The sequence below is a fragment of the Monodelphis domestica genome, chromosome 7 (genome assembly GCF_027887165.1).
Source record: "Monodelphis domestica isolate mMonDom1 chromosome 7, mMonDom1.pri, whole genome shotgun sequence".
NCBI classification, from domain to species: Eukaryota; Metazoa; Chordata; class Mammalia; order Didelphimorphia; family Didelphidae; genus Monodelphis; species Monodelphis domestica.
Genome location: NC_077233.1, coordinates 76,518,054 through 76,538,740, shown reverse-complemented (window position 1 = coordinate 76,538,740; position 20,687 = coordinate 76,518,054). Strand labels below are relative to the sequence as shown.

Genomic DNA, 20,687 nt, shown 5'->3' with positions numbered 1-20,687 from the left:
GCCACCAAATTTATTGGATTCCTCGATCACTTGGCATTTACATAGCATTTTTATTTTTAAATTTTCTTTTTCTATTTCCCTCATGTTCTTATGGGGCCCGGGTGATTCCTTGGTTTGCCAGTTGAGCTTTGGAAGCTGTGTTACCTTGTTCTGGTCACCAGGAAGGGTACTACAGAGTAATTAATAACTGCTTACAGTTATGTGAGGTTTTACAGTTTACAAAGTAGTTGGCTCACATCAGTGTGCAGTTGGGGGGGGGAGCTTTGGGTTGGAGTCAAAAGAAACCTGGGTTTGAAACTCACCCCTGAAACTTAGGAGTTTTGTGATTATCAGGGGAAAATTGTTTAACTTTTCTGAACTTCAGTTTCTTAATTTTGGAAATGGGGGTAATAGCACTTATCTTCACAGTGTTGTTTGATTCAGATAGGAAAACCTTAAATGACTGAATGAGTGCCTGCTCTTATTATGATTAAGTCTGTGAAATAAATAGTTCTGTGGTTCAATTGAAAGTGTGCCAGATTTGTTGTCTAAGGCTCTAGGTCCCAATTTACTATATATAACTACCATGATCTTGGGCAAGTCATTAATCTCTTTGGTTCTATTTGCTCTCTGTAAAGTGAAAGGTATTTAGGATCAGCACTTGGGATAGTTCCTGACACAGTAGGCATATTAATAAATATTTACTCACTGGATGATCTCTAAAATATGTTCTGGCTCTAAATTCTCTAATTCCTATGCTAATACTAATCTCCATCACCATACCTGGGAAATCTAAACTCAGAGACATTGTGTGAGTTGGTTAGTTATCTTGCTAGCAAGCAATAGTCAGGATCTAATCAGTTAACATATATACAAGGTTTTGCAAACCTTACAGCCCTTTAGAATGCTAGCTGCTGCTGCTGTTGTTGCTACTACTACTAGACCTACGGCTTCAGCATCTTCAATGAAGGAGATATTTTCAGGGATGACTAGAGAAGGTAGGGATCATATCTCATTTCTCTCTCTCTCTTCTCTCTCTCTCTCTCTCTCTCTCTCTCTCTCTCTCTCTCTCTCTCTCTCTGTCTGTCTGTCTCTCTCTTTGTCTCTCTCTCCTCGTTAGCATCCAGAATTACAATATTCTGCACAAAGTAAGTAGTTAATAAATACTAGATTAAATGAATAAGTGAATGATGTCAGTGGCCAATAGAAGGCTTCTAATCTTCGGGACCCTTTACTAATTGCTCCATTTTCAGCAGGTGATCCTTTAAGTACCCATGATATCAATCAGTAAAATACCCAGGAGGGCTCATATGTAGCATCCTCCTTAGCAATAACAAAATCCTCTTTAGTAGAGACTCTACAATAAACTATAATTAAGTTAGCATCTGGCTAACAATTCAAGGGTAATTGGGCTCATTAACTCATTGGGAGAATCGGACTCATTAGCTTATTTAGTTATTCTCATGCATCTAGTTGCTTAAATGAGAGGGTAAAAAAAACCAGGCATGAGATGGTTTCTGTCCCATCTAAGCATCAAGAAAAGATGGTTTAACTATAGGCTCCTATTTAACAGGCAAATCTAGTGAAAGGTGAAGGAATGATTCAGTATTTGCTGAATATAAATGGAATGAAAAAGAATGTCCTTTGCCTCTTTTCGTAGCACCAGAACAGGCAGCATGCACTTATTAAATGCTTACTGATTGATCGACCGATTGAGAGGGTGAAGATCCAATGCTCAAGCTCTGGATTGATCCATCGCTTATTGTGTTGTATGAAAGTCTCTCTGAGCCTTAGTTTCTTCAGTTACAGACTAGGAATAAATATACTTGTACTATGTGCTTCACAGGATTGTTGTGAGGATGACATGTGATAATATTTTTGAAAGTATTTTGAAAATTACAATTTCAGGGGAACACAAATCTAAGGGTGGAAGAACACCCTATCTGACCCCCTCAATTTACAGAGGAAACAGAGATTAAAATTCCCAATCAATCAATCAATCAATCAATCACATTGACATGGGCACTGTACCCTCAGAAACTCAGGCAAACTATTATGGACAAAGAGATGCACCTTCAGGCTACACCTGGATCCTATCAGGCTACATCTCAAGACATCTGTTTGTTAAGGAATCTTTATGCCTCCAGGCAGATCCCAGTCAGATGACCACCTCACCCCACCAAATGCCTGAGTGACTAACCCTCTCTGTTGTAAAACGTATAAAATCCCCAAAACTGATGTCCTCTGGAGGACAACCTTTCCATCCATGCTGTCCTCATGGGGGAACAGCCTTTCCATTCATGCTGTCCTCCTAAGGAACTGCTCCCCATCTTGCTGTTCCACCTTGCTAGCCTCCTGGCCATTCTCAACATTACTTTCTAAATTAATAAATTTCTCTTTTTGTTTTTAAGCTAAGTTTTGGAGTCTTGCATTCTTACAAAAGGTATCCTTCCCGAATCCCAGGGGTACACATCTGCACCCCATAACAACATGAGTATTTATTATTCACCTGCCATGGGTCAGGAACTGTGCTGGGTATTGGAAATACAAAAAATGAAATAGAAACTATCTTTGCCTTTGATTTATATGGAGAGACTAAATAAGGCAGTTAGGTGGTATGTTGACTAGAGTAGAGACAGCACTTAAGAGTCAAGAAGATCCAAGTTCCAGTTCTGTCTCAGTCCTTTTCTAGGCAAGTCATTGAAATATCAAGTGCTTCAGTTTCCTCATATTGAAAATGAGAATAATGATAGCATCTACTTCACAGAATTATTGTAAGGATAAGATGAATTAACCTCTCTATAAAGTACTTTGGAAACCTTCAAAATTATCATATAAATACTACTACCACCACTACCACTATTTATTATTTTTACTATTACTAAATAAAAAACAACTATAAGGTGGTTTTGGAGAGAGGGTACTTGCAGGTATATGAATTAAAGTAAATTTTTATTGATTTTTTTCATTTTTTACTATTGCTATAATTTCCCCCAGTATTGCTCCTTTCTCCTGTCCCATTAGAATCGTCTTATAAAACAAATAGTATTTTTAAAGGCAAAAATAAAAAGGAAAAAGTCAATATACCAATCAATACATTGAAAAAAGGCTGAAAATGTGAGATGTGTAACTCTTGCTCCCCCCCCCCCCCCCCCCCAGACCCCAATGCTGGGAAAAGCTTCTATTTCTTCCTTCCAGTCATTCACTTGTGATAGTTGTGTGGGGCTGCTGTTCTCTTCATTGCATCTCTGTATTGACTGTATATACTATTTTATCAACTGTGTTAAGCAGGCTCTTAAAGAAGTGAGGAATTCTAAGAGGTGGAGATAAGGATGGAATAAATTCCAGGCACAGGTAAGGGAGATAAAAGAGTTGGGTCTGAGGAACAGCAAGAAGACCATTTTGGTCTGACCACTGTAAAAATGGAGACTTGAATCCAGGACTCCATTTCCCAGGAGTCCTTGCTTACTTCCCAAAATGCCTTGTAACCTCATCTGGGCAGAGAGCAAGATGGGGTATTTAACCTGGCGGTGAAGGCTACTGGGTCTCTTTTTCCTACTTCCGCTTTGGAGCAGACGGGTCTTTTCATCATGTAGGTGAGGTTGAATTGGGTCTCTCGGCCCACCTAGACATGTGCTTTCTTATTTTGTATTTTCTTTATATTTTAATCTTCAATAAACCTCTAAAAATATAAAATCTCTACCAGAGAGAAACTAATTTCTACCTTGCCTCAGTTTCCCCCAAATTTTAACTCTTACACCACAGAGGGTGGAAAGCATGTAATGTAGAATGTGGCTTGGAGGGTAGGCTGGTGTCAGGTTGAGAATGTAGTAAAAACAACCACCCCCACAAGTAATAAGAGATAAAGCCAGATTCAAAGTCAGCTCCTTTTAGAGGTAATGTGGTATAAGTGTGTAGGAAACCCAACGGATCTGATTTGTATGATGCCTGAGACACTTACTAGCTGTTGTGACTTTAGGAAGGTCATTTAATTTCTTTGGGGCTCAGTTTCCTTTTCTGTAAAAAAAGAGGCAATTGGATTGGCTGGTCTCTAAAATCCCTTTCCGCTATAAATCTCTGAGCTTATGAACCATGATCCAGCTCTTTCAAAGTATCACACTGAATGTAAGGGGCTGTTTTCTTTGGTTGCATCCACCACCACCACCACCACTACCACCATTGTCATCATCATCGTCCTCCTCCTCATCATCTTTTTTTTCCTCTCATCCTCTCCTACATTCTCTTAAAATAAGATGGAAGAAAAGAATATTATTCTAGCCTTAAAGACCTGGAAGTGTCAGCTGGGGTGGAGTGGCTAGTGGAGGAGCCTTTGGGGTGGAGAGAGGGAGGGAGTGTCACCAGATGAAAAACTGTGAGAACCACTATTCAAATGAACTATTGGTCTTTGCAGCCTAGAAAGCCCATAAATTGACTTTCACTATGGGCCACGCCTAATCCAAAAGGCAATTAGAATTAAAAGACTCCTTTTAACACATAAATGAATTGTTTCAAAGCTGGAACTTAACCCCTAATAAACCTAGATCAGTCACTACCTCACACACAATACAGTAACAGAAACTGCTTTAGATCTGTACTTAAAATTCTGTTGGTTTCCTTGGCCCACTTCTTAAAAAAAGAAAAAACACCTAATGCCTATGCTTTCCGTTTTAGAAATCGGTATAAATATTTGTCCCAAGGTTGAAGAGTGGTAAGGGCTAAGCAAGTGACTCGCCCAGAGTCACACAGCTAGGAAGTATCTGAGGCTAGATTTAAACCCAAGTCAAGTCTGGCATGCTTTCCACTGAGCCACCCAGCTGCTCCACTGATGCCTTACTTCTTTTTTTCCCCTTTAAACCCTTACCTTCTGTCTTAGAATCAATACTATGTGTTGGTTCCAAGGCAGAAAAATGGTAAGGGCTAGGCAATGGGGGTTCAGTGACTTACCCAGGGTCACCCAGCTAGGAAGTGGCTGAATCCAGACTGGAACCCAGGACCTCCTGCCTCTAGGCATGGCTCTACATCCACTGAGCCACCCAGCTGCCCCCTACATTTTACTTCTTAAAGAAAGCAGTGGGGTATGGCTTCATTCAGTGGTATTCCTTAAGGGTCTAGTTTTCCACTCCTTATTTATCATATCTTTAGATATGCTACTCTGTAAGTATACAGAAGCTTTTTTAGAGTCTCTATGATCTCCTTTAATTTAACTGTAGCAAGCTCAAGAGTGGGGAATCACATCTTCAAACCGTCTCATAGACCTGAGTAATTCTGGATGGAAAACTCCATTTCTTTTTGCATGATGATGTTCTCTTAAAGAATTTAAGGGGGCAGCTGGGTAGCTCAGTGGATTGAGAACCAGGCCTAGAGACAGGAGGTCCTAGGTTCAAATCTGACCTCAGATACTTCCCAGCTGTGTGACCCTGGGCAGGTCACTTGACCACCATTGCCTAGCCCTTACCACTCTTCTGCCTTGGAGCCAATATACAGCATTCACTCCAAGCCGGAAGGTAAGGGTTTAAAAAAAAATTAAGAAAGTCTTTCGCTTAGGATACAGTCCATCAATGCTTGTTAATGAACCCTATTTGGGATTTTATTGGCCAAGAGGGATTGCTATTTCCTCCTTCCCCTGTTAAGGGAAACAGAGGCTAAGTGACTTGCTCAGAAGCATACAGTTAGTGAATGTCTGAGGCTGGATTTGAACTTGAGTCTTCCTGCCTCCAAGTCAGGCATTCAATTCACAGTCATCTAGCTGCCTTAGTAATGAATGCTACTGGATAAATATTAGGGGAATGTACCTTTAATCCTCTCCACATACTTCAAAAGACTGTTCAAGGCATGGCCATATATACCCTGAGGGAGAAGAATGCAGAGAGGGAACATCCCTCTTCCTGCAGCATCTCTTTCTAGGCTAGTCAAACAAGCATTTATTAAATCTTTACCAATTGTGAGCACCCAGAAAGCACTGGGATAGGAAGAAAAGACACAAACTGCCTCTGCTCTCAAAAAGCTAACATTCTAATGGCAGAGACAGACGTGAAAATAACTGTGCACATAAAAGCCATAGAGATATATAAACCGAGTAGATGCTGGATCATCTCAGACAAGAAGGCACTAGCGGCCACAAAAGGCTTCCTAAGAAGGGGGGGATATGAGCTGAAGCTTGAAAGAAATCTGAGGAAATCAGAGGCACAAAGAAGGAGGGAGAACAGCTAGGTTTAAAGGGGAGTTTTGTGGGGCAGCCAATGGAAAGGGCTTGTCTTCTGCCTCTGCTTGAATAAATGTGCAACATATTTGGAAAAAGGGGGATCTGACAGTGATCCCTCCATTAACTTGCATCAAATAATCAGCACTCATGAAGCTTCTATTATGTGCCAGCTACTGAACTGAAGGACCCAGAAAGTAGGTCTATCATCGATTTCTTGGAGGGGAATTAAATAAAAGACTTGAATGATAAACAGAGGATTTCATATTTGATCCTGGAAGCAATAGGGAGCCCCTGGAGCTTACTGAGTGACTTGGTCACAATGGAGCTCGAGGAAAATCACCTTGGCAGCTGTGTGGAGGCTAGCCTGGCATCGGGGCAGACAAGTTGGGAGAGTAATTAGAAGGTTACGGAAATGGTTCAGGAGAAAGGTGATGAGGGTCTGAACCAGGACGGGAGATGTACGAGTGAGGAGAAGAGGATGAATGATGTAAAGGTGGAAATGACAAAGTATGACAATGGATCGGCTATGTGGGGTAAGACTGAGGAGTCCACTGGGCATCATTCATCTACCTGGAGATAAACAAGGAAGAAAGCCCCCTGGGCTCAGTTCTACTTTAAAGGACCTCTTTTCTGCCTGTGCCCAAATGAATGTGTGGGATATCTGGAAAAAAGGGCGTCTGACAGTGATCCCTTCATTAACAAGAATCAAATAATAAGCATTTTTGGAGCTGCTACTGTGTTTGTAGCTGGGGTCTCAAAGACTAAAACAGAACAGTTTCTGTCCAAGAGGAGAAATGTATCTGAAGATAAACACAGACAGAGAAACATGTTATTCAAGGTTGGAAGTCATGAGGGCAAATGGGAAGCCCAGAGTTCTCTAGGAATATCTGATATTCCATTATCCTGATGCCCTGAGCTAGCCATCATGTATAACTGGAACTCCCTTCTCACCTCCATCTCAGAGGTTTTTGTTTTGTTTTTTTACTTTATTCCAGATTCATTTTTTCTGGGCGCCTTTAGCTGCTGGCATCTTTCCAAAGCTGCCTTGTATTTATTCTATTTAGGGTCTGTATACACTTCTTGGAAAGAAGGGCTATGCTAGGAGTTGCCTTTTTGTTGACAAGGGCAGGCTCAGCACTCTGGCCCTTTGGGTTGACCAACAGACTATTTCCTGACATGTGGTGACTCATTACTGAAAAGAAATGTTGGGTTGGTATAATTCTGAAAATCTTTTGTGGTCCCTCCAGTAAAAGATAGTCTCTGCCTCTCTTGCTCATCAGGACTGTCCCCCACCAATCCCACAGCCCCCAATCAACCATAGCCTTGGGGCAGTCATCCTCGCTCCCTGAATCTCTCCTAGAATCACCTACTAACCTGCAAGTGTTCTTGCATATATTTCCAAGAACCTCTAGGTCTCTCCTAGGGTGGGGAGGAGAACAATGCTCTCTATTTGATGCTGTAAGTCCCAGAATCCATTCAGGTTTCCTAGCCTTTTCTTGGTTGCAGGAAGGTTGGATCTGCATAATCTATTCCACTAATCTATCTACATGTTGTCACTGTGAATAAAATGTAAGTTTTTTTGAGATTTGGAATTGTTATGTCTTTGTTTTTGTCTCTTTAAAGCCTAGCACAGTGCCTGGCACATAGTAGGTGCTAAATAAATGCCTGCCCATTGGGGCTTACTGGGCATTAGTTTTTTTTAATTTTTTAAATTAATTTAATAATATAACAATAATAATAATAAAATAATTAAATTAATTTTTTAATTTTTTTAAATTACTGGGCATTACATTAGTCTGGGCAGGTGGAAAAAAGTCCTTGAAGCACAACTATTGAACTGGAAAGGGTGTGAAGTCCTTTGTTCACTTCAGGGCAGGTGAGGGACACATTCTGCCTGGATATGTCCAGGAACAGAGAATGTTGTCAGCGCAGAGACCTTCATTATGGTCCCCGTTCTTTTACCTCCATCCCTCATGTCTCATTAGGGCCAGGGAAGCGCCTTGTTTTGCGGAAGCCACCCTCGAATATGCCCAAGCCAATCAACAGAATATTTTATTCAGACACGCTGTTATTTTATAAAAAAGGAAGCGTTTCTCTTTCCTTACCTTCTTCAGGCTGCTGGCACTGTGACCTCTGATTGCTGCTAATAGGGCTGACCTTTCGCTCTGAGGCTCCGTGTATGAGGGTTTCTTCAGACTTCCCTCTGGGCTGTGTTCTGCAGTCTAGAATATTAATACGTTTCAATAGATTTTATTCGATGGTTAGAAAATGTTTACTAGGGCTCAAAAGAAAATCAATGACTGAATACTGACTGGAGCCAATGTAATTTTTTTCTAATTATTATTTGTTGGATTATTAAAGCCTTGTTTTTGTAATGACCTTAAACTACCTATAATCACGTGTTTAAAGGTGAAGTACTCAATGACTTTCCTCTGAACACGTATCTATTTCTCTTCTTTCCCTTCCTGACATAAAAGGATGTCCCTGCATTACAATATAGCATTTACAGAATTATAAGGAGCCACAGTCAGAACTCCTGAATAATACAACAAGCAAGATAGTTAACAGAAATTCTTTTGTTCTTACATCACCACGCTTTAAAAATCTTAGTTATTTAGAAAAGGCTTGGAATTACTGAGAGGCAACGACATAGATTATCCAACTGCCCTTTCCTTCTGCTTCCAGTCTTTTGAATGCAAGATGCCTCTTCTACTAGGTGGGCAGGGCCAGAAAGAGGTAGGGAAGCCCCAACCCACCCAACTTCCTCTTTTTGGCAGCTAAGAGGTATGTAGAGAGCCCTGGACATGGGCTGAAATACCTGCTAGCTGTGTGACCCTGGGGATGTCACTTAACCCCTGCTTGCTTTAGTTTCCTTAACTTTAAAATGAAGATGTAATAATACCTCCTTCCCAAGGCTGTGAGAATTAAATGAGATAATATTTATTTGTTTGTTTTTTCAAAGTACCAGCTTCTAGTCTTATGTATTAGTTTAATAGTTCTATCACTTTCGATTTTATTAATTTCTCCCTTAATTTTTAGGATCTCTAGTTTGGTTTTCTTCTGGGGGTAGAGATAATATTTATAAAACACTCTGCTAACTTTAAAATGCAACATAGAGACTGGACAGTATTATTATACATGCTATTACTGTCAAAGTCATTAGACAAAAATGTAGAGCGGAATCAGGCAATTAATAGTAATTATGTGTAGATGTTGCCGATCTAAACTGACTGTGCCTCTTCCTCTCTTCTAGGCTCAGAGATGGTAAGCATAGCATGGCTATAACAACAACTTTGTTTCGTGGACTGAGAACGAAGCAAACCCGTGTTCAAGAACTGGCTGCATGTCCACCAGTTACTCAACCTTTTAGTACTCTAAAAAAATTCTAAAACTCTTAAGTTGTAGAGAAGGTGTCCACCTGCATTGGTAGAATCAATGAAATGACAGATATGGTCCCTCCCCTATAGTAGCAGCAGGTGTAAAATTTAATCTTGACATGTAGAGCTGACATACCACCCCAATATTTGTGTCCCCCCCAAACGAAGCCGGTCCTTTACCTTTCTGAGTTTTTCCTTTCCTCCAGCTGTCTGAATGGCTTCCATCAAAGCACTATGCAATGAAGTGTCTTTGGGTGCTGGTTTCTGGACAACTGGCTTGAATTTCTTTTTGGGCCCAAATACAGTGGCCTGTAGAGGGTTCTCTAGTTCATTGTCATGGGCAGATAAGGCATCAGATCTGTCTTCCCTTTTCAAAACGCCTTGGTTGTTTGCACCCGAAGCATTCTGATCACTGTTGTTGACACTGGGCCATTTAGTGGAGCTCACAGCAATGCTGCTGGAGGTTTGGAATCCGGGTGACCTTGTAGAGAGAGAAGAATTTGCATTATCTGTCTTGCATTTGGGGTCCCAGATAGAACTGGTCTTTTGGTGGCTGTTCTGTTTTCCATTGTAACCACCAACTTCTTCTACAGAATAATCAATTTTGGGGGAAGATGTGGTAAGTGGTCTACTAATGCTGTGTTTGTAGCTCTCTGTAGAACTGTCCTGAGCATGAGGCTTGGTATTTGCTTCTCTGTTTTCCATCCCAGAGGATGCTCCAATGGTAGTTTTAGTTGAGTGTTTTCCATGGCCAACCCAACAGTCAGAGAATGACCTTTTGGGATCATTTTTAGCTGATTTTGTTGTTAGATGTGTGCTATTTAATAGGGTCTCCTTTTCAAGAGGAGGTGCCAAATCTTGTCTGAGGTTCTGGCTTTCCCATCTGCTCTGCTCTTTCTCACTCTTGCCAAGGAAGCTAGTGTTGACTCGAGGAGTTTCCATCCGTTTTGCAATTGCAGAGGCAACGTATTGGCTGGATGTTCTTCTCTGAGGTTTAAGGAAAGAGAGGCCTTCTCCTGTAGGGTTAGCTGGTGTGGCAACTGGTGCTTTTGCTTGAGTTGTGCTGGTGACTGATGTAGTAGGTGGCTTGTTTCTGTCCAGCTCAGTGCTGTTTTCATCAACTTTGAGGGCAGCTGGTTGTGATAGTTTTAGTTTTGGGTCTAAGAACTCTGGTTCTGCTTTAAGTTTAGTTTCCTTATGGTGTTGTTTTAAGGGCAGAGTAGATGCAGCTCTTTTAGAGGAATAGTCTACAGGCCCCTCAGGATGTCTCTCTATGGAATTGGACCTCCAGAATTCCTTTACTTTCCTAATGGGAAGTGTCTCCATTTCACCAACAGAGGGTGTTGAGGTGTTCTTCTTCCCATCAACATGTGGGCTAATTAGATTGCCTAATTCATCTATCTTAATGGCACCAGTTGAGAGGGATACTCCTCTATCGTAACATTTCATCTCTGATTTTGGAGGAACAATTTTATAGGTTGTGAGGCCAGCTTTGGGTCCTACTGGGTTTTGGCTTCGGTAATACCATGATGACGGCACTATGTGATCATTTTTATCATTGGTTTGCTTTTCCATCATCAGTTCTGAAATCATTTTTTTAGTCAGGTGTGATCTTTCAATGCCATTTGACTCATGACTCTGATTGTTATTTTCTTTCGAATAGAACTCACTTATTGGAGGCTTAGGGGTAGAAGAAGCCACCTTGGCCTTTAGGTCACTTTTGCTGTTCTTGGATGGTACCAAGTCCTTTTCTTTGTTCATTTCAGATGAAGTAACATAAGATTCAAACATATTTTCCCTCTTTTTCACAAGCACATGGTTGGCTTTTACCTTGTAGGACTGGTCATACATGGGGCTCTCAGTCATGTAGGTTGTTTTGCCAGTCACATATTCTGTATCAAAAGAACCTGCATTATTGTTTTTATTGATGAAAGTTCCCAGATCAACAGGATCATCTAAGACTTCCCCTATAAATGTCACTGGAATTGTGTAAGCATCATCTTTAGACACTATGACTTCTTGTCCATGGGAGTTGGACACACCGTTTGTGGAGTCCATGAAAGAGTTGGTGTCCCTTTCATAACCATCTTCCATTTCTGAAAAAGAAATATACAGAGAAAAGAATTCTCTCAATTGTCCCCAATTGTATGGTTCCCATGCCAATTCTTTAGTGTAATCATAGCCATGACCTTGGTTTCCCTTTGGTTAGGTTTGTATAAGATATTTACATACATTCTACAAGTCATTCCATTTTACAATCCACATATATCCTGAGCCAGATTCTCATGTTACGTAATGGCTGGAGAACTGTTTGCAAGTTTATGATGTTTCCAGGTGAGGTGCCTAGTTATAACAACATTCTGCCATTGTTTTTACAGTTAAAAAATAGTCTTCTAAATCTGAACCCTTTGTTTAAACAGCTTTAGAGCATCAACATTCAAAGTTCATTTTAGGTTAATGTTAACCTCCTAGTTCCTTGTATGATATCAGAAGCAAAGCAAGACAAAACATCGGAGAGCTTGCTCCAGATATCATGTATTAATGGAAAATAGAGCAAGAGCTTGACTGCAAAGGAGTGAAATCATGATAAACCTTTTTCAAAACCTCAAATTCTGAAGCAGTTTCTAAAAAACCGAGGCTGGGGTAAGACCGATTTAGAATTTTCAGATATGAAAACAAATTGTGTCAAATAAGTCCACCAACTATATACTATCTGGTCAGGAACAGTGTCTAAAGTAGCTTACTCAAAGTATTTCAATGAAGTATGTGAGAGTTCACTTTTCTCCTCAATTGTGCCACATCTTATTTCCAGTTTTGCAACTCAGTTTTGAGTTTTGACTGGGAGAACATGTTCTTAGAATAAGTTTTGCATATATAGTATATACAGATAGATAGAAATGTTATGTAAAATTTTTATGTGCATGTGTGTGTGTACAGCTATGGCTTCATCTTATCTATCTATCTATCTATCTATCTATCTATCTATCTATCTATCTGTCTGTCTGTCTGTCTGTCTGCCTGTCCGTCCGTCTGTCCATCCATCCATCCATCCATCCATCCATCCATCCATCCATCCATCCATCCATCCATCCATCTATCTATCTATCTATCTATCTATCTATCTATCTATCTATCTATCTATCTATTATAAACTCTTGAAGAGAAGAAACAGTTAGTTACTTTGTGTTTATTCCTTTTATAGATATTCTGCACAAACTTATTTGTGAACTCATCATCTCCCCTCATAAGATCAGCTCCTTTTGAGTAGGAATTGTTTAAGTTAATAATGAAGTTCCATTATTAAGTTCATTTTTGTATCCCTACCAAAAAGCACAGAGCCTGGCATACAGTAGGTACCCAATAAACTTTAATGATGCCTTTATATCTCCAGCACCATTCATAGTACTTTTTATATATCTGGTGCTTAATATATGTTTATTGATTTAAACTGAATTTACACCTACTTTTTAGATAGAAGCAAATGAGAGAAATTCATTTCTAAAGTATAAGTTTTAATGGTACAACAAAAGGCAGGCTGCTGCTGCTGCTGCTGGAGAATAGTGGCATCTCCCTCATTAGAGATCTTTAAGCAAAACTGGATATTGTATAAAGAATTCCTGCTTGGAAATGCATTGTACTAGATGGTTCTTGAGATCTTTTTCCCGCTCTTGGCATAACATTTATCCGTTAATAGTGCCACTGTCACTCAAATATCCTTCTAGCCCTTTATCCTAATTCAATACCTGTCTCCTGCAAAATCCCACTAAAATGTCATTTTCTAGGAGTGCTTTCCTGAGTAGTCCCCATCATACTAAGTTTCACTCACTTAGCAAGAATTTCTGGAGTCTATATTACATATGCAAACCATGCTGACCATTGGCAGGAGTGACTAAATAAGGCAGACCTGCCATCAATGATCTCACAATCTAGCAGAGAGTAGAGTGGGGGTAAGGGGATGATGTATACAATTAACTATGATATAAAAGAGAGTATAATGAAAGAATAAAGGGAGTGAGATTGGGAGATAAAGCAATACTCAAGGAAGAGAGTCATTTGAACTGCCTCTTGAAGGATGAGTAAGTTTTTATGACATAAATAAACATGGAAGTAGAAAAGTGAGAGATGGTCTGTGAATGCCAGAGGTGATGCAGTTAGTAGACAGCATGATAGATCTGCAGTCAGGAAGACCTAGGTTCAAGTCTCACCTCAGATATTTTATTAGCTTTATGACTATAAGCATGGCACTTAATCTCCTTTGACCTCAGTTTCCCTATCTGTAAGATGTAGATGTTGGATAAGATGGTTTCTGAGGTCCTTTCTATATCAATGATCCTGTGACCCTAAGTCACATAGCCTCTCTCAACTCTCAGAATTTCAGTCAATACTCTAAGACTCTAAGTTATCTATGGGCTGTGGTTGGTGCAGATGGAGAGTTCCCACTTGGATGAAATCAGAGGCCCTGGACATTGAAAGATGTGTTTGGGAGATGCTGAGTAGTTGCACCACATTACTTTGTACTTATTTGTACGTTATGTGATATGTATGTACTTGTTTTTCAGTTGGATTATAAGTGCCATGAAAATGCTTGGCACTCCCTGGCTCTGTCCACACACAAGATGGCAAAATGATTATATAACTGTTCCCAATTGTACTTTTCAGTTAAATCAATCAGTCATGGTAAGTCTACATGGCACATGATTGGCAAAGATTCTAAGTCTCAGTCGCTCAGAACGGGCTGCAGGGAGACAGACCATGGTTGACTGGTTTGACTCAAAGTTATGGTTGAAACAGTCCTGTAGCTCTTAAGTTGCCATGAATATAGAGATAGGCTATCCCTCAATGGCATTTTATATGGTGTCCTGCACATATTAGCTGCTCTGGGAATTTTGACTGATAAAGTAGAACAAGTAGAAGTCATGTACAGTGCTCCGAAGTTCGATTATTCGGAATATAAATGAACAAAGTTCCCCATTGACTCATTTTACAATTTTCTCAGAGTTTGCTTATTCTTTTTTTTATAACCTTCCCCGATCCATTTGTTTCAAAACTATTTTTATTGTTCACTTTATTGAATTAAATTCTCTTCCCTGAAGTCTACCCTGAAGGTAGGAGGAATCATCTTATCTCCATTACCAGCTTTGGAACTTTGTGGGCTTCTTCATGTATAGAAGGGCTGATGGAAATCATATCTCTAATCCCCGAGGCACTAACATTCAATGTAATGATTTCACTTATTTCTGTCTTTCAAAACCAATAATTGAAAATGCGGATTTTGTTTTTTGTATTTGTTTTGATCATCAGAAAGATGCATTCATCTTACCTTGGAAATCATAACAAAGAGATTTAAGTTTCATTCTTACACACTGATTCCTAAGAACAGACTTTCCTAGAAAAGATAGTTAATTTAGCCTAGTCAAAATTTGAAGAAATTCTCTTAAGGAATATAAATTGAATCATCAATCCAAAGAATAAGAGATCAGCAAACACACACAGATAATTTTATTTTCTAATTTCTTGGTCTCTATAATATAGTGTGGAGTTATAAATAAAGGATAATATACACATATTATATACATATGTACTTATATGTCTATGAAAGATGCCATAGTGTAGTGGATAAAGAGCTGGCCTTGGAGCCAGAAGATCTAAGTTCAAGATATGACTCTATGCTTCTAAGCAAGTGACAACTACTCTGGTCTAGGCAACTCTCTAAGACTATAACTTGGGGAAAGGTTGTATTTGGAATTGACTGGGGAGCAGCTTCACCAGAGAGCTCCCTACCATGAAGAAACCAAAGGTCTAGACAAATATCCCTATGTATATGCTGTATGCATACACCCTACATATCTCTAAAAACCTTATGTATGTATATATCTCTATGTGAATATACATATATGTACATATAAATACCACACACCTATATGTATGTAGGTGGGTGAATGAATAGCTATCCACCTACCTTTGGAATTTATAGTTTCATAAATCTATTAAAATTGGGGCTTTGGGATAGAGTTACCTTCAAGATCTTCATCAAACTCTCCAAGTGTCTTCTGGAGCTGTCCATTAATAAAGATGTCATCATCGTCCTTTGCTGTAACTGCTTTTTTATTTCTGAGGAAGAATAAGAGAAATAAACAGGTTTAGTCTCTTTTTCATGTACTTTATCCCATGTTGAGAGACAGAATGGAATAGTAGCTGGAAGGGCCAGCATTGGAGTTAGAAAGCCCAAGGTTTTGAGTCCTGCCTTTGAGACACACTAGCTGTGTGATCCTAGGAAAGTCATTTTATTACTTGGTACTCAGATTATAACATGCAAATACTTCTGATCTATATTAGTGAAAGTGTTCTTTACTCCTAAGAGTTCTCTATACCCAAGAAAACACAGGTCTGGACCAAGATTAAAAAAAAACAACATCCATGTTGGCAAACACCCAGGGAAGATTCTAATTCCAACCACAAATGGCCATCCTGCCCTTCTAGCCACCTCCATTTATGGATTCACCAGTTGATTAAATGCTTCAATCCAGGCTTTATACATAAAGGGTTAATAAAATCTATATCACAAAGAAATAGCTCTCATTCACTCTGGAGTCAGCAAGTCTCAGTTTTAATTCTGATGTACAAAGAAAACTTAATGTGCAAATAGGATTTGTTTGCACATCCATGTCATTCTAAAGCAATCACTGACAAATGGTGTACAAATACATAAATCTGACAATAAAACATTCAGGCATATGGAGCACAAACCTATTGGATGGGCAAGGATACACTATGAAAACTTCAGAATTAGTTTGTTTTTGAGTAGAGAGGTAAAGCTCATTGGAACTGAACTCCAGGATCCTGTCTACTTTTTGAATTGAGTATCCCCCTCACGCTGCAGCCTAGATCATCACAGAATCCTAGCTGAAGGAAACTGCATGCCCTATTAAGAACGGGATGTCTCTTACTCTCATTCATCTGTTCTACAAGCCTTTATTAACTGTCTAATTTGTTCCAGTTACCACACAAAGTATTAGAGATAAAAGGTCAGTTAGTCAACCAACATACATTTATTAAGTCCTATATAATATGTTCCAGGCATGCTGTAAGTGTGATACCTACAAATAAACAAAAATACACAGCCCCTACCCTCAAGAAACACCTATTCTATGAGTAAGACAACGTGTAAATACCTAGGAACCATAAAGAATAGGGGGCAGCTAGGTGATACAATGCATAGGGTGCTGGGATGGAGTTGGGAAGAGTGATCTTCCTGAGTTCAAATCTAGCCTCAGACACTTAACTAGCTATGTGAAACTGGGCAAGTCATTTACCCTTTCTTGCCTTGGTTTCCCAATCTGTAAAATGAGCTGTAGAAGAAATTAGCAAACTACTCCAGTATTTTTGCCACAAAAACTCCAAATGGGGTCATGAAGAGTTGGGCATGATGGAAACAACTGAACAACAACAGCAACAACATAAACAATAATTTGAAATTCATTTCAGATGCAATGCAGAAAAGGGTGGGGGAGTGGGCCAGGAAAAGCTTTTTGCAGAGGGTGGGAATGAGTTTAGTATTGAAGGAAATCAGGGAAGCCAGTTGGAAGAGTTGAGGAAGGAAACTGAAGACAGCATAAAGGTCAGTCAGGGAAAAGGCACATGTCAGGAGCTAGAGCCTCCTCTGTGAGGGACACCAAAAAGGTTGGGGTAGCTCCATGCTAGAGTTCATGGAGGGAAGTAGAGTGTAAGATGCCTGGAAAGACAGGAAGGTTATGGAAAGTTTTACATGATAAACCAATGATTTTATATTTGATTCTGGAGGACTCAGAAGCCACCGGAGCATTTGAACAGAAGGTAACACGGTCAGATCAAAGTTTTAGGAAAACTACTTTGACCACTGAATAGAGGATTGAGGTGGAGAGAGACTTTGAGATATGGAGACAAAGATAAAAACTCAACAATGTCTCCCTGAAGAAGCTTATATTTGGGGCAACTCTTCCCTCTTTTGGGGGTTCTTCACATAGTTTCTTTTTAGCCTTCTTTCCAGTTTTGGGCTGTTTATATTGGGCAGATGGTTCATGGTGCCATGTTCATTCAGAGGCGAACTTCAATGGCCTCGCATCTAATAATCGTATAGTACATAGTACTGAATGTTTCCCTGTAATTAAGATTTATGGAAATCATTAAGGTTCACCATACAAATAGGGAGCTCAATCTTGGGAAGCTTGTTACTGGGAGTTGTGCCCAGCACAGTTTTATACAGATTTGAGGAAAGACATAGTATCAATAATTTTTCCTCTCTCAAGACTCCTAATAAGGAGGTTTTGGACTCAAGAAGCCAAATGAGACACATGCTTTTGGGTACTGCCAAGGCAAGAGCTTGCCTTGCTTGACTATGAGTATTTGTTACTATGTTTTTTTCTTCTTTGTTCAATTGTGGGGGTAGGAAGAAGGTGGAAGGAGAGAAAACAAATTATACTTCATTGATAAAAATAAAATATCTTTTTAAAAAATCCTCCTAATAAGGATACCGACTATTTATAAACACACAGCCTTCCTCTGGATCAGTGGGATCACAGGAATTGTTTCCTAGAGGCAGTAGAAAGATTAGTAAGACAAAAGCTCATAGATTTTTGGTTGTGAAGTCTTTTGTAAGAACTATTCTAGGTAGGGTCTCTGCTGCTTTTACCCTGTGCCACCAATTTAAAGATGTTTCCAAAGAACTGACTTACCTATCTATATCCAGTGAAGTCTAAAACATTTTTATTGCTGGCAAAAGTGAACACCAGTCTCCAGTGATGTGAATCCACCTCAGATTAGGATGTGTCCAATATACTTTCCCCATTCTTTCTTTAAATCACATAGTTTTTAGTTTGATCAATTGGTCTTTACTAAGTGCTCAATTTTTGTAGCCCTTTAGCAGCTTTCTAGTTTGCTGCTTGCCAAAGGCTTGGATTCTTTTTATTCACATTTCTGGGAATTCAAGGTGTGGCCAAGAGGAGGTCACTGTAACTCTCCAGACTTCCTCTAACATCTATCAAATGAGAAGGTTGCTTGCCTTTCAAGTGAATCTCTAAGAATCATTCTAACACCCCCATTATCGAAGTCCAAGAAATCTACAAGAATGCTGTGTACATTTGCATATTTGATTTATAAACTATACATTTTATAAAGAAGAAATGATGTGAAAATTATTTTTTGAAAGCAATGAGTTTTTGATTTGGGTCTTAAGACTGCTCAAATATAGTTCTTAGGTGGATCTTCTTTTCCTCACTACTCTCATATCCACCACGAGAAATCAGATACCATCTTTTTAAGTAAATTTGAATTTTTATGTTTAATGTTAAAACATGAAGAAAGTAATGGAAAATGGAAATAGCATTTTGAATGCCCCTAATTAGTTATGCAGTCCTTGGCAAGTCATTTCATTTCTTTGAGGCCTTGGTTTCCTCATTTTTTTTTTAAAAAACTCTTACCGTCTGTCTTAGAATCAGTATTGTGTATTGGTTCCAAGGCAGAAGAGTAGCAATGGCTAGGCAATGGAGATTAAGTGACTTGCCCTGGGTCACACAACTAAGATGTGTTTGAGGCTTGATTTTACTAGACTGTCAAAAAGGGTCCCTCCCTCTCTGTCTCTCTCTCTCCGCCCCCCACTAATTGAAATTATCCCTTCTAATCCCTTACTTTCTGTCTAAGAATAAATACTAAATATCTGCAGAAGAGTAGTAACAGTGAGGCAATTGGATTAAGCAACTTATTCAGGGTGACACAGCTAGGATTTGTCTGAAGCCAGATTTGAACCTAGGATCTCCCATTTCCAAGCTTGGCTCTCTATCACTGAGCATCTAGTTGCCCTTCACTTCATTTCAGATTACAGACTTGGTGTAGTGAGGTACAGTTAGCTACTTAGCATCTATACCAAATTTATTGATCCCTTGTCCTGGAAAAGACCAAGCTGGATGAGAATAGAGAATCAATTTTAGCTTAGATTGTCTTGGTCCCATTTTCTGATAATGATGCTCAAATTAATGCAGTTTCTTTTCTTTTCACCTGCCTTTCTGAACCCGAATGTGATTTTTTGGGTTGAAAATATAAGGCTCCAAACATTTTGCTATGGCTATAAAAGGTTAAAGTTTTTGGTAAGCAGGGAATGCAAATTTGAGGAGTCAGCTGTAACCCAGGGTAAGATTATCTTAGCTTCAGAGGTCTACCACATCCCAGTCCACTCAATGGTAATTTGAATAGAAAACTAGTGACATCAAAAAAGGGCAAGCTACAAGAGGAGATTAATGGGTAGGTCTCTGTAGCTCTCTCTTGCTAAGCTAGAAAAGTGATTCTTCCCTGAAGACCCTGGTACAAATCCCTGAAGGCTCTCTGAAGCTGGCCCATCTTGGAGATGGCTCATTTTGCTTTCCAAAGTCAACTAGTTGGGAGATAATGAGTGAGATCCATCAAATTCTGCCTCTTTTCTCCTAAACCCATTCTTTACCCTCTCCCTCTTCCATTTCTCCTTGTTCTGATCTTCCTTCACACTCTTTACCAAGAGATAAAATTTGTAGTCTCTTCCTTTATTAAATTCTTTTTTTGGTCAGTATTCTCTATGTCCCTCTTTTCCTGGGCACCCTATAAAAGAGGTGAAGTGGTAAAAAAAGATGAGGCAAAATCAAGGCCTGGATAAGATGCATTCTATAGCTATCAGCTACTTGTTCCCTTTTCTTATTGCCAACCACACCAAGCCATGCCCCAACCCTAGGCTGCTCTCTCTGCCTTCCCCATTGCTGCTCATGCCCTTGCCTAAATCCCCTAAATTGGAATCCCACCTCAGGTCCTTGCTCGCTCTGTGACCCTGGACAATTACCAAGGTCTGTTTCATCTGTAAAATAATGACAATGACCGTGTCTACCTTCCAGGAAGATGGCGTGAGACGATTTATAATAAAGAGCGCTGGAAAACAGAAGATGCCTTGCGAATATTAACTACTTTATCATTATCACGATTATTATTATTGGATTGAAAGAAGAAGGCTTATCTGGCTTGGGCTTAGCAACAGAGTTGCTAAGGATATGAATGTGAAGATTTTGTCACTAGGTTGAAGTGTTAGCCAATTTTAGGTTGGGCCAGACAACAGTCTTGTAGCAGAAGTAAATAGA

At 39.5% G+C, this 20,687-nt stretch overlaps 1 protein-coding gene across 10 annotated transcripts in view; it reads right to left on the bottom strand.

Annotated features, from left to right (window-relative positions):
- COBL (cordon-bleu WH2 repeat protein) overlaps positions 1-20,687 on the bottom strand; it is a 345,155-nt gene that overhangs the window by 20,733 nt on the left and 303,735 nt on the right. For all 10 annotated transcript variants that reach the window (XM_007500391.3, XM_056804833.1, XM_056804831.1 and 7 more), the window contains 3 exons: positions 15,575-15,669; positions 9,739-11,654; positions 8,287-8,403 (listed from right to left, as the gene is read on the bottom strand). In XM_007500391.3, the coding sequence (XP_007500453.2) occupies positions 8,287-8,403; positions 9,739-11,654; positions 15,575-15,669 (2,128 nt within the window). The remainder of the gene's footprint in view (positions 1-8,286; positions 8,404-9,738; positions 11,655-15,574; positions 15,670-20,687) is intronic.